General features: G+C 33.8%; 2 protein-coding genes across 2 annotated transcripts; both read left to right on the top strand.

The window, feature by feature from the left end:
• Window positions 1-151: 151 nt before the first annotated feature.
• LOC105767690 (uncharacterized) lies at window positions 152-2,936 on the top strand. Its single transcript, XM_052631169.1, has 8 exons — window positions 152-349; window positions 880-1,029; window positions 1,304-1,480; window positions 1,611-1,699; window positions 1,819-1,883; window positions 2,096-2,198; window positions 2,451-2,561; window positions 2,659-2,936. Exons 1-8 carry the CDS (start codon window positions 220-222, stop codon window positions 2,782-2,784), a joined length of 951 nt encoding a protein of 316 aa, XP_052487129.1. The 5' UTR covers window positions 152-219; the 3' UTR covers window positions 2,785-2,936.
• Window positions 2,937-8,068: 5,132 nt separating this feature from the next.
• On the top strand, window positions 8,069-14,592 carry LOC105767688 (hypothetical protein). Its single transcript, XM_012587263.2, has 9 exons — window positions 8,069-11,825; window positions 11,925-12,109; window positions 12,264-12,335; window positions 12,415-12,567; window positions 12,674-12,837; window positions 12,931-13,078; window positions 13,653-13,775; window positions 13,860-13,947; window positions 14,039-14,592. Exons 1-9 carry the CDS (start codon window positions 8,732-8,734, stop codon window positions 14,221-14,223), a joined length of 4,212 nt encoding a protein of 1,403 aa, XP_012442717.1. The 5' UTR covers window positions 8,069-8,731; the 3' UTR covers window positions 14,224-14,592.
• The last annotated feature ends 412 nt before the right edge of the window (window positions 14,593-15,004 follow it).

Raw genomic sequence — 15,004 nt, 5'->3', positions numbered from 1 at the left:
GATGTGGGCTGGAGGCAGGGCCACTTTGTATAGAGGGCGGTCCACCGTTCTGATCCCATTGTGCAAAAATCCAAATTCAGTTTGGAAGTTTCCATGTAAAGGAAATGAATTCATGTGGTTCAAAGTCAGTGGTTTTTAAGAAGACTTCTTAAACATACAGACTACCTGTTTTTGCTTGGAAACTCAAGATTGTCTCTTTGTCCGAAAGAAGAAAGAGGCATGGAGAAGACTGATGCATCATCTGCTGCTGCTGCTGCTGTTGCTGATGCTAAGATATCATCAATCTTTATCTATCCCGTAAAATCATGCCGTGGAATTTCTGTTCCACATGCACCCCTCACTCCTACTGGTACTCCTTTTTTTTCCATCTCTTCAAGGTCCCGGCTGTGAGTTTTTTTCTGCGCTTTATATTTATCAATTATTAGCCTTGTTGTTCTTATATTATGGTGTTTTCACCTGCACTTCATTTGCTAACACTGTCTTAATGTATTTCTCTGCAACTCCAGCTTTAATACTTACAAGGAAATTTTGGTTTTCATTTTTATTTTTTATTGCTTTTTTTTTTTGGTGCTATTCCCAAAATTTTTAACCTCACTCCCAGTCATAGTTTTCTGTCTTATCACTGGTTCATTAGCTTAACCCAAATAACATTAGAAACAATAACTATGATTAAGTGATAGCTACAGTGCTTGTTATATTGGATCACTTTTTTTATGTAATTTTGGGAATTATTCTTGATTTTCTTAAACAGTGTAGTTAGCTTGATTTGGCGTATCCAGTTGCCTCAACCATCTGTCAATTTGTTCAATTTATTCTCCATGGCTAACTTGCAAGCATGGCTGATTTATTTCTTATGTTCCTCTGTTGATGCATGTACAGGGTTTCGATGGGATCGGCAATGGCTTGTTGTGAATCAGAGAGGCAGGGCATATACTCAAAGGGTTGAACCAAAGCTTGCTCTAGTTGAGGTGAACCTGCCAGCTGAGGCCTTTTCAGAGGGCTGGGAACCTACCAAGACCTCCTATTTGGGTAAACCAACTCATCATTATCTGTACCTCATTAATCTTTAAGACAACTTAGTTACTGCAGATATTGCATTATATAATGCTCATATTAAACAGAATAGTGTGTTTTTACATGGCAAAATTATTTGTATGAGACAAACTATCAAATCTCTAATAGTAGAAATCTTAGTATGAGTTATTTGTTTTATGCAGGCAAATTGTCTAAAGCATTCAAATTGTGATTTCCTATTTCCTTTTATTTTTCATGAGTCGTGACCATTATATGCTTTCATTCGCAGAAATAAAAGCACCCGGAATGGATTTACTCAAGATTTCTCTTTGCAAACCACCAAAAGTGTCTGATGGTGTTTCAGTTTGGGAGTGGTCCGGCTCTGCATTAGATGAGGGTGATGAGGCTTCAAAATGGTTTACAAATTATCTCGGGAAACCCAGTAGGATGGTTCGTTTTAATGCAGGTTGGTTTGATTTCAATTAACTATATAAATTCTACAGCCATGTTGTGATAGCTTTGCATATTAAGATAGTTTTTAAGTCTCCAATTTATATGGCTAACAATTTGGTTACAACATTATTTAATAAATGCAGCATCAGAAACTAGGCCTGTGAATCCTGTGTATGCTCAAGGGTATTCCATAATGTTTTCTGACATGTTCCCTTTCATGTTAGTATCTCAGGTTAGTTTTGGAAACAATGGTTTTTTTTTTCATAACTGATGATGATGATGATGATGATGATGACATCAATATAAATTAACAAAGCTTAAACTTGATATTATAAGTACAAATTCTTGCAGGGATCTTTGGACGAACTGAACAAGCTTCTGAAGGAGCCTGTACCCATGAACCGTTTCAGACCCAAGTACTTTTTTCGCCCCTTTCTCAGGCTCATACCATGTCTTTTGGTTTTTATTTAGCATGTCCTTTCATCAGGATCCAGTTAATCCTCTAAATTTCAATATTCTCTCATGTTATTTCCAATGGAAAACATTTGTTTAAGTTTAATCACCTCTGCTTTACTCTTTTTCTGTATTATTTACAACTTTATTACATAATTTTTTGTGCTCATTATAGCATCCTTGTTGACGGCTGTGAACCGTTCTCCGAAGACCTATGGACTGAGATTAAAATAAGCCAATTTTCATTTCAAGGCGTGAGACTATGCTCCCGCTGTAAGGTATAAAAGCTACCCTTTCTGCATTTTCTGCTTATATTACGAGAAGTACTGTTATCTTAAGAATATTGTAAATTGCAATGGATTTCAAGGTATTCAATGCTAAAAACCAGTTCTCTATATAGATACCTAGTGATTTTGATTGTGAATCGAATCGTATTGAACTATACATATAGAGTATCTTACGATATTAATAACTATATATCATATGCTTAAGCATGTTAATGTTTAAAAAGATGATGGTGCATTATTCAGGTGCCTACAATCAATCAAGACACCGCAATTGCTGGTCCAGAGCCGAATGAAACTCTTATGAAATACAGGTCCGGTAAGGTCTTGCGACCGGACAAGAAACAACAAGGAGAGGTAAGACCACTAAGATGAAAATTCGGAACATTTTTTTTGCTGTAATGCCCTCTCACCCGCAAACGATCCGTTTTGAGTACGTTCTGATGAATTGCAGATCTATTTCGGGCAGAACATGGTTTGCAAGGAAAGTTTGACTGAAGGGAAGGCAAAGCTGGTTAAAGTGGGAGATCCTATATTTGTCCTCCAGAAGGTCTCCACTGCTGCTGAAGCAGTTGCTTGAATGCTTTAACAGTATTCAAATAAATAAGAGCCATAACTCCTTATCTGAGAGTTTAAATCAAGTTTTCGAATATGGCCGTAAATAAATTGAGTTTGAACAAATTTTATTTTCAAGTTTGGCTTTCTAGTTTGAACTAATAAGCTTTTATTCCATATATTTTGTCGGTTTCCAGTTATTTAAAATGGTTCCAAGCCATCCACATGCAACATTTATTTAATGTCAAACCATAAAATAAAATTATATAAATTAATATGCGATTCCGATTGTCCACATCTACTATTTAAACTAAAAAAAATATTTTTATTACATTTAAATAAAATAAGATACATTTGCCATCAAAAGATCGAGCGAATTCACTCGAACTCGATCGAAAGCTTTTTATATATATTTATATTTTTAATTAATTATTTTAGTATAAATAAATTTTTAATTTTTAATTTTATAATCTAATATAAATAATTTTAATAGATTTTAATTATTGATTAGATATACATTTAATTATTTTTATTTCGTAATTCATTGTTACTATTGTATTTAAATTTAAATACATATCTTATCCTTGAATTTAATCCCTTTTCTATAGTAACCAATTTCATTATCACGACAGATTTTGGGTTGATTTAGATGATTAGTAATACGATAATCTCTTTGTATAACAGAAAAGCCATTCAGTCAGACTTTAAAAATGATCATTAATGATATTTATATTTAAATTATTGGTCAGACTGCAGCTTGATAAGCCTGTTTTCAGCAGCCGGTAGACGTAATCGCTTTTCTTGACGGAAAAAAAGCGGAAGATTTGTGATAATAATAATAATGATAATTATATATTATCATTTATTTATCCGAGTTTTTATATATTAATCAACAATATTTTAAAAAGACTTAGAATTGTTATGTAATATCAATAATATAATTAATTACTCTTAAAAGCATCTCTATTTTTAAATAAATCTCTCATTACTTTGTTTTTAAAGTTCACTATTAATTTAAATAATAAACTATTCTTTATATATATTTTTATTTTTATGATTGTGCTTAAAATGGAAAAATAAAATTTATTATTTAACTGAAAAATCATATTAGTTATAGAAATCGAATTTCAAGCTAAATACAATATATTTAAATAAAGAAATATTCCCTAAAATTACAAAATCACAAAACAGTAAAATCTTTAATCTACACTGAATTTTCCCTAAAATTACAGAAAACATTAGTTTTAACTCTCCAAATAATAACCTCTTAATTGTTCCTTTATTTACGTAGGATTCGTACAATTTTTGGTAATTTTATCTTATCCCTACACTATTTCAATTTCCACCATTTTTGAAAAATATATAAATAAAAGTTTTTCTTTCTTTTATTTATAAGAAAAGTGAAAAAATATAAGATAAAATAATGAGCAATGAAAACGAATCAATTTATCCATCTTTAAAGCAAAAGTTAAAATCTTCTCTTCAATGGCTCCGTCACCACAACCACCATGACCACAATCAACATATCTCGAGTGTGCCAATTACTCCTCACTCAACTCCTATTTCAAGTCCTAAAACTTTTAAACACAAATGTCGTAATTTGATTACTCGTATTGGACATGATTTTCCTAATTACCGTCGTAACCATAATCCTAATTATAATTTTATTCACAGAAGACGACGCTCAATAGATTTTCAATACAATCCGTCGAGTTATGCGTTGAATTTCGATAATGGAGGTGAAGATAGTCAAATTAATGAGTTTCCTAACAGAAATTTTACATCTAGGTTGCCACGATCTCCTTCGGCTGCTACTTTAAGAGAAATCATGGCTTACACGTAAAAAGGAAAAAAGCAACGTGCTTAGGCCTTTGATGGGTTATTGTGTTTTCTTGTGTTGAATTTATTGTGTTTTATTTTTGTTAAATTTATTTGTATATAATAATTTCATTATATTTGTTAATTCAATTTAGGTTCTGGTTTCCATTCACCAATGCAATCTGATATTTTTCTGTAATTTGTGTGATAAATTAAAAAAATAATTATTGAAAAATTAAGTGTTAAATTTAAATTATAAAATATGTTTGATATTTTATTTAAAATTAAATATAATTAAATTGTTTGATAAAATGATAATATAATCGTAAATAAAATAAAATAATCTTACTTATCATTTTCTATGCTTATTAGAAAAAAACTCTATCTAATAGTTTCATGATTGATTATCAAACGTGCTTAAAAATTAAATTGTTAAAAATATTAATATTCAATCGATTGAATTTTTTAACATTCTATCCAACAAGATGTATGTTTGTTTTATTGTAAAAATAAAAATACACCGTAAATATAATTTTGAAGCCAATGTTGTAGAGGATAGATTTCATATTCAAAATTTGCTGCATATTTAGTTATTATATTTTAATTTGGTTAATTTTAATGTTTGTACTTTTATGGTAACAAACTTTGATTATTTTGAAACCCAAATTATGACTTGTTGATAAATGTATTCACTTTCTATCAAGGACAAAATTAGAAAAAAATTTAGGGCAGGCTAAGATTAAATTGTAATTTTTACGATAGTAAAAATATAATTTTGTTATTTTAATAGTCCTTATCTTTATAATTTTAAAAATTAAATTAATTTTTATTATTTTTAAAAATCAAAGTATAATTTTAACTTTATTAATTTAAAATTTTAAATGACGTAAATGAAAAATTTTCATTTGTATTAGAGTTGTACAAAAAACACTCCTTTTATTTGTAACTTCTTCTTATATCAAAGTTTTTTATGGATAAAAAACACTCAAGATAGCTTAACTTGCATGGAGTTAGTTAAAACTAAGTTATATTATAGCTGACTAACTAACAGTAAACTAACAAACAAAATTCTTATTTAGGACTAGTAGCAAAATTCCATCATTAAAGCAACATTATTCTTATTAGGACTGGTAGCAAAATTTCATCATTTCAAATCAAATAATCCTTTGTTCTTCAAGTGACGTAAGAATTGGATAATGTAGGGCAAACCAACATGAGACCAATGTATATCATGGTGTCAGTGTGATAGACCGAAACGATAGCATAAACGTGTGAAGTTTCAAATCTTTCATTGATTCTAGCGAACTTTCTAGGAAGCACTTTATGTCCCACCAAAACTAGTGAAAGACATTCCAAACCAAGCTTTTACATACATTTAATATCTAATACATAAAAAAAGACCATATATTATATGTGCGTCTCAATCAATACCATTAGATTTACTAACTAATATCACTTTCGGTCCATTTATTCATGATTTACTATATTTGATGCTTTGTCTATCATCGACGAGATTAACACGGTAATGAAAAAGTAATTCAGGTATTGTCATTCTACGTGTTTGTTCTGTTTTTTATTTTTAATTTTAATCATCCTCTTACACATGGTTGAGTTTTCTTTCATTACTTTTTAGTTTATTATATACTTTTTATTTTATTTTATTTTATAACTTTAGTCTATTATTAATTATCAACATTGAAGTGTAACATGAAATTGCAACTCCCACGTCACTTTTAACTGTACATTGAGTTTTACTAAATTATTTTTCATATAATTAAAAATTTAAAATATATAACAGCTTGTATTTTTAATGATTTCATGGTCAAATAATTAATGAGAAATATTTATATATTTTAAATATATTAAATATAATTTATATTTTGAATTGTATGCTAAGAAAGACAAAAGATAAGTGTACTTTGGAAACTTTGCATCAATAAAGTCGAGCAACCTTATCTTATTCAAAGTGGATTTGCATATAGGAGTAGTTATTATTATTTTATCGTGTCTTTGTCTTTTATCTTTATTTTTAATTTAATTTTATATGATAATAACAAAGACGCGGTTTCCCTGGAAAACAACCTTTTAGGTATGATTTTATTTTTCAATCTCCAACTTTAAATAATAATAAAATGCATGTGCTGCAGTACTTTTCATTACATTTTTTACTTATAATTGTTATTTTATTGCTAATTAATTAATTAATTAATTAAAATTGGTTAAAAGTTTAAGAAATAATTAATAGAAATGATCCCAAACATGAAAAGAATATGTGATATTCTCTAATTTATTTGTAAAATTAAAATTTTATTATTAATTATATAAAATAACTCCAAGAAGTAATACAGAAAAGAGCTTCAACTAACAAACTGTCCACGATTTTCCTCAAAAAATAAAAAAATAAACTGTTCCCCAAGGTACATATAAAATAATAACCACAGCCAATTCCATAATTAATGGCTTTAGTCAAATGAAAATAAACAACTGAAAAGCTGGAATTGTTGTTGCATCCCCCAACATCTCGTTTGGTCTGTCTAGTGGATTAATATTATATATGATTTAAATATAAATATATATAGGATTAAATTTATTTCACAAAACAACTCAACAGTTTAAAACATATCAGAAATTTAAATTTAAATTTAACAATTTTTATTATAAAGGTTTTTTCCTTACTTATAACGTAAATGTCAATAATCAATTATATATTACAAAAGATGGCTAAGGTTTATATAATTAAAGCCGATTTTATATTTATTCGCATTGAACCTCTGTGGTCCATTGGTCTTTCTATCATTTAATTTATGTTTTTTGGTTAAATGTTTTAAGAATAAAAAACATATTTAGAAATTGAAAATTCTTTTTGTAAGTAATAAAATATATTATTCTCTTTTCTTGGACATAGAAGACAAGATTAAATTTAGTTTTGAAATTAAAAAGTATTTGGATGAAGAAATTTGAATTAAATCCTTAGCTTTGATTATATTTTATTAGTGAAATAGAAATAGTCATCCAACATTTTTAATCCAAAAAATGAAAAGAAAAGTAGTTAAATAGTATGAATTTGCCACGTAATAATATGTATAGATTTTAGCCCAGGTTGCATACGAGAGTTGGGTGGAATTTTCAAAGATTTGAGGGACTCATTTATATTTAAGAATTGACATTTTCTTCTAGAGAATTGAGATATTTTAGTTAATAATAACTTAAAGAAAACTTAGTAAATAAAATTGTGATTTAACTATAAAATTGAGATTTTAATATAAATTATGTATCATTGTTAAAATTTTAGATGGAAATATATTTAGATGCTTGATGTAATTATGTTTTAATATAAAAAAAACATCAACCATGTTTAAATTAAAAAAATCGGAGGGAGGAAAATGGATCAAAAGGCAGAGCCCACCACCAAAATCTAGAATATAGAAATTGAACTTGTCACTATCTTTTATTCTCATAAATCAAAATCATCCTACGATTTTGACCGAAAATTTGCATGAAACAATCCACGTGCCGTCACCCCTAATCTCTGTTTTCTCTCTTTCGTTACCCCTCGCAACTTGGAAAAAAAGAAAGAAAGAATAGGTCACTGCCAGTCAGTTTCAATCCCCTTGGTTTTCTCGAGAAAATCAAAACCCCCAGAAAAGGGAAAAAAACAACAACAACAAAGGGCCGTGGTGAATTTTCTTTTCAAAACAAAATAAAACCCAGAAGACTGGATTTCCTGAGAGAAAGAGAGGTAGATAGGAAGCTGAGAGACAAAAGGAGAGTTAACCGATTAAACGAAAGCGCTGAAAATGCCCTGAATCAAAGGCGGCCCAGCACCACCGCCGACCCAGTTTCTCTGTCTCTTCTACTCCCATAACTCTCTCTCTCTCTCTCTCTCTCTCTCACCCTTGAATCTGGTACTTATTAGTCTTCATTTTTTTAATATTTTCTTCTTCTTTTTTAGCTCTGTTTTTTGCTTTTAGAAAATACCCTTTTATGTAAAAGAGGTTTTATTTCTGTTTCTCAGAGATTTTATGTGAATTCTAGTATGTTTTTAAGGAAATAAACAAAACCCAGAAACCAAAACCCTACGTTTATCTCTTCCGCACTTGATTTGCACTAATCTAAGCTTATATCCCATTTAGCTGAATCCTGTGTTCTAGATTATGGCATTTGATCACAGCGCAATTCCAAAAGATCTAAGACCATTGAATGTAGCTAGAACTGTAACTGAAGAGCCCCGCATTGCAGCTACTAGTAATGTCAGTGGTAGAAATATTGAAGGGTTCTTTCCCAACCCATCTCGGGAGCCTGGAAGTCCTGGTACCATGCCTGGCTTTTATCCAGCAACTATGGCTAATGCTGGTTTTGTAGGTTTAGGGTATGCAAATGCAGTGCCCCTGGCACCGGGTGCCCCTGCATGGAGGCCTCCCATGCCCATGCCTATGCATGTGCCTGTGCCAGTGGGGCGTCCAAGTATAAACCCGGTTGTTGGGTTTAGTTATAATCCCAATTTGAGCAATATGGTAGTTGGTAATGCTGTGGATCAGGTCAGTAATGATGTGGTAGCTGGGCAAGGTTTTAGTCCTAGTTTGGGCAATAGAAATTGTGGGAATGGGAGTGATCAGGCGAGTAATGATATTGCGTCAACAGGTTTTGGACAGAGTTCAAATATTGGAAACAGGGGTAGTGGTAATGAGATTGATCAGTTGAATAATGAATTGTCAGGTGGGTTTACTTATAAACCAAATTTAGGACTTAGAAGCAATGGCAGTGGGGCTGATCAGGTGAGTGATGAGGGCGGGGGTGATTCGGTGTCAGGAAAAAAGGTTAAGATTTTGTGTAGTTTTGGGGGAAAGATATTGCCTAGACCTAGTGATGGGGTGTTGCGATATGTTGGGGGGCAGACAAGGATTATTAGTCTTCGGAGAGATGTGAGTTTTAATGAATTTGTGCAAAAAATGGTGGATGCTTATGGGCAACCTGTGGTTATTAAGTACCAGCTTCCTGATGAGGATCTTGATGCATTGGTGTCCATTTCTTCCTTGGATGATCTAGATAATATGATGGATGAGTATGACAAAGTGGTTGAAAGGTCTTCAGATGGTTCAGCTAAATTAAGGGTATTTTTGTTTTCGGCTTCGGAGCTCGATCCTTCTGGTTTGGTTCAATTTGGGGATTTAAATGACAATGGGCAGAAATATGTTGAGGCAGTGAATGGAATTGTGGAAGGAGCTTCTTGTGGCTTCACACGGAAGGAGAGCATGGCAAGTCTTGCTTCAACACGGAATTCTGATGTTAGTGGGACTGAGGCTGTTGATAGCATTGGTGCTGGTCAGGTTGATGTTGGGGGGCCTCCACCGTCAAACATCTTGTCACCCGGAGGGAATTCAGCTACTTCTCATGATACTGGTCCAAAAATGATGGCTCCGGATCCTAATCCTGTTGCTGCTTATCCAGATGCTTCTGCTGTTCATTTAGGAATTCCAGTGGTTAAATCTGCTCCTCCACAAACATTGTCTTCTCAACCTGAGGTTGAGTTAGAGAGGTCGATGCCCCTCACTTCGGCACCGCAGCAAGTGAGATATGATTCACCGCTACACTATGCATCTGCATATATTGATCCTCGCCATGATGTTATGAACCGTTCTGATTATGTGCATCTTGCACCTCAAATGGGTTACTCAAGTCCCCAGTTGGTGGGCAATACTGATTCTGTATTCAGCCAACAGCATTTTTGTGACAATGCTACCGCTCATCAGTTCATTCCTGCTTTGCACATGACAATGACTCCCTCCGCTTCCCATGCTGGTATTAGACCAGCAGTGGTTCAGCCACTGTTGCAACCCAAACAAATTCCATTGGAGAGTCATCCTGGTGAAAGTGCTTTTGGTACAAAGATAGTTCAGCTTCCTGTCGAACGGAACCAGAATGTTTATCAAGCCCAGATTCCATCCGCAATGGTTGGAGGAGGTTATGCCTGGCATTGTATTCCACAAACTGAGCATGTTCTCTTGTCAGATGGATCCTTGCCTCAGCACCAAGCAACTACTCCTGAGAAGATCTCAAGGCTTGAAGACTGCTGTATGTGTCAGAAGGCATTGCCTCATGCACATTCTGATCCTTTGGTAAAGGATACAAGAAATAGCAGTGGAACACTTCTGGTTAATACGAATTCAACTTATCATAGTCTGCGTCCAGAAGATGGTATGAAAATTTCACCAGTAAACAGGGTTGTGGTATCTGGAGCATTAGGGGATGGCATTGCTGAACAAGGAGCTGGGTTTCGACAGCTTGGTCACGTTGATCATCAAGTTGGAGGACTTCATTCAGAGGCAGTTGGATTCTCTCAAGGTCTTGATGCACAAAATGAATGTAGAACTGATAATTCCGATCATCCTAGAATTCCAGCAAGTCAGGGTTTAATGGGTATGGCAGGTGAATTACAATCACAGTATGTTTTGCCGACTCAATACCAGCTTAAACAGGATGTTCCACATCCTGGGGCAATTGGCATTCAAGCTTCTGAACAGCAAGTGGCTGAAGCCTCCAGAGAATATCATGGCAATATTCCTGCTGTCTCCAAAATGGATATTGTAGACCCTAATCGTCTGATCCCAATTAATGGGATGATGGATGCTCTTCGGATAAGCAATGAGCAGGGTAATTCACCTGTTTACAAAACCAGAAAAGATGCCTTGGATGAGAGATCTCCACAAATAGCAGGGAGAGAGGTGCCTTTGGATAATATCTTTAACAAACCAATAGACTCCAGTGAGATAGTTATTTTGGATAATGTAGTGACACATTCACAACCCAAAGTTGGAGCTCAAAACTTGGATTCCCTTGAAGTTCAATATGGGAACCCTCCATTTTCTGGTCTTCAATCGGCACATAAATTGGATGACGTTTCATGGACTCAGCAGAAGATTGTACTAAATGGCACTGAAGCTGCTCCTTTGAATGCTAATACCCGATCTTCCTTTTCACCATCTAATAGAGGTGGTGATGTCTTGGATTCCTCAGATTCACTCTTTAGCAATCAAGATCCTTGGAATTTACGGCAAGATGCTCAATTTCCTCCTCCTAGACCTAACAAAATTCAAACACAGAGAGAAGGATTACCTACCAGAGACCCTTTTGGAGAGAACCAGGCAGTGATTATTGGGGAATCTAAAGCCCAATTGGAAGATGATGTTTACCAGCCATTAAACCATTTAAACAAGGATTTCATTTCAGACCAAAAACAGTCCGCAAAAGGTGAGGTATTTGATTTCTGTTTGCAACAAACATTGGCATTTATCGCTTTATGCATGGACTAAATGTTTCTTCTTGTTGCCTTCACTGCAAATGGCTCAGCTGAGGAACTCATCAAGAAAGAACTACAAGCTGTTGCTGAGGGAGTAGCTGCTTCTGTTTTCCAGTCATCTACCCCTTCCACTCCTGACATACCAGCAGCAACTGATGCATCTGGTTTTGAGGGCAATCAAGAGATAGATGGTTCAACTAGAAACATTGAAATGCAACATAAAGCTAAATTTGAGGTGTGCATCTCTTCATTCTCTATCTGTATGCCCATTGTCCTCACCATCCCCACCCCCCCCCCCCTCCTTTCCCCATTTCCTTCTCTAAAAAAAATTGCGGCTGCCTTCTGCAGATATATTCATTGAACATCTTGTTTTTTTTTTCTTAACTCAGGAAATCAAGACCAAACAACCAGACAGAACAAATTTTGGCTTTCGAGTTTCAGATGGCATCGGTTGCTTGCAGGTTGAATCATTGCTTTCATGTGATGTTTGTTTTTTTGTTAACTCCTTTCGCTCATGAATTTAATTATATACATTTTCAGATTATAAAAAACATTGACCTTGAAGAGCTGCGAGAACTAGGTTCTGGCACCTTCGGTACTGTTTATCATGGGAAGTGGCGAGGTACTGATGTAGCAATCAAACGGATCAATGATAGATGTTTTGCAGGGAAACCTTCTGAACAAGAGCGCATGGTTTGGCTCTTTATTTTCTCTTTGCAATTTCCTATTTATCCATATTAGTTCCACTTTGTAATTTCACTTGCTAATAGCTTGTACTGTGGTGAATTCATTTGACTAGATTGATGATTTCTGGAATGAGGCAATTAAGCTTGCTGACTTGCATCATCCCAATGTTGTGGCATTCTATGGTGTTGTTCTCGATGGTCCTGGTGGCTCTGTGGCAACAGTGACAGAATATATGGTTAATGGTTCCTTAAGAACTGCTTTACAGAAGAATGAGAAGTACTAAAAGTTTTTGTTTTGTTTGCTATACTGTATAACCTTTCCTATAATTTTTCTGGTTATAAATAATATTGGATGACTTGCTATTGCCAGGAATCTTGATAAGCGTAAGCGACTTTTGATTGCCATGGATGTTGCCTTTGGAATGGAGTATCTGCATGGAAAGAATATAGTGCACTTTGATTTGAAGAGTGACAACTTACTTGTCAATCTTCGAGATCCTCACCGTCCAATATGCAAGGTTAGTGCTCAGGCCTGAGTTTTGCTTGCAATCCATTCTGGTGCCAGCTCTTCGGTGGCAAATTATTCCAAACATCCTAAGATGAAATTGTCATTTCTATAGATTCACATTGGATATTAATTGGACAAGTATGCTTTCTTTGAGTACTTTTTGTTGGCATAATTGTCTTGAGGTTTTTGCAGGGAATGTTTGGTATTCCTGAGCTCTTTAAGAGTAATTTCTGATAATATGAATAAGGAAGTGACATTTAAAGTTATTATTATGGAATTATTAACCTTCAATCGTGCAAAGAGTACTTATATGCACATCCCATTTAATCTCAAGTTGCAGACCTTGACTGTCTTAAACTAAAATTATGTTTTGTGGTATATTATTTGTCTGTTTGATCAACTGTTGAGAACAGTAGCTAGCTCAGGCTGATGCTGACTAATGGGTAATTGCATGACACACCACACTTTAATAGGTTACTGTCATAGATTGTTTCTCTTTGCTTAATACCTAAAAGTTCTCTTCGATTTGCTTATTGGTTTTAATGATATTTCAGTTTCATTCACAACTGTTTTTTTGGTACCAGGTTGGAGATTTGGGCCTATCTAAGGTGAAATGTCAAACCCTTATCTCAGGTGGTGTCCGTGGAACCCTTCCATGGATGGCACCAGAGCTTCTGAACGGCAGTAGCAGTCTTGTCTCGGAGAAGGTTTGTAATTTGCACATTCTTCATAGTTTAGTGCCCTCTACCATTTTATGTCGTATATAATCATTGTTATTCCCTCTAATATAGGTTGATGTCTTCTCATTCGGTATTGTTATGTGGGAGCTTCTCACTGGAGAGGAACCATATGCAGACTTGCATTACGGGGCTATTATTGGTAATTTCATTATTTATAAATGTAATTGTGAATTCGATTATTTGAACCTTATCATTTTGAGCTTCTGAGCATGGAAATGAATTCATTTCAGGTGGTATCGTAAGTAATACACTACGACCACAGGTTCCAGAAGGCTGTGACCCAGAATGGAGATCATTGATGGAGAGGTGCTGGTCATCCGAGCTACCAGAGAGACCGAGTTTCACCGAGATAGCAAATGAGTTACGGTCAATGGCAGCAAAAATTCAACCAAAGGGGCAAATCCCACAAAAATAAACGAAGCAGAAAACTCAACCCTCAAATTTCAAAATGATTTTGGACAATCTGGTTATTGTTGGCATCTCTTGTTTCCTTTGCATTTTGCATGGCAGTGGTAGGAGGAATAATAGGGTGTTCGTAAATGTGCTGCTGCTTGGCATGAATGTACACAGCACAAGGAAAGGAAGGGAACTATGTTTTCATTTTCTTTTTCTTTTTACATATATAGAAATCATATTTGCTTGATCGTGTCGACATTAGACGTTTCCGTCTGATTGAAGTTTGTGTTTATGTGCAACTTGTATTCGTCGGGAAATTTTGTTAAAATCATATTATTGTTTTTGTCAACTTTCAACCTAACAGGGTTCAGTTGTTCCTTTTGCTTCCTATTGCTAATTCATTCATTTATATTAATTTTATAAGTTTTCATATTTTCTTAAATAATTCATTATTGTTTAATTAAATTAAAATGCTTCTGGCATAAGAATTTAATTGTAATGTATGGGGATAATATAATTTTAGTCCTTAAATTTTGCAGTTAGGTTCACTTTGATATTTGTATATTTTCACTTCAATCTTTGAACTTGGCAAATAGAAACTTTTTGTCCCTTAATTTGAATTATGTTAATATTCTAATGATGTGACTAAAATGAATCAAAATTGATGGATATAACGGTTCAAATAAAGTGGTTAAATCGAACTTTTAAGATTATATCGTATTAGTTAAATTATCAAACTTTTATATATTTTAAGTTTAAGGATAAAAGTGGATTAATTGTTAAATCCATGCGCCAAAGTG

Source organism: Gossypium raimondii, chromosome 5 (genome assembly GCF_025698545.1).
Source record: "Gossypium raimondii isolate GPD5lz chromosome 5, ASM2569854v1, whole genome shotgun sequence".
NCBI lineage: Eukaryota > Viridiplantae > Streptophyta > Magnoliopsida > Malvales > Malvaceae > Gossypium > Gossypium raimondii.
The sequence above is the reverse complement of the archived record's forward strand: the minus strand, read 5'-3'. Positions and strand labels throughout refer to the sequence as shown.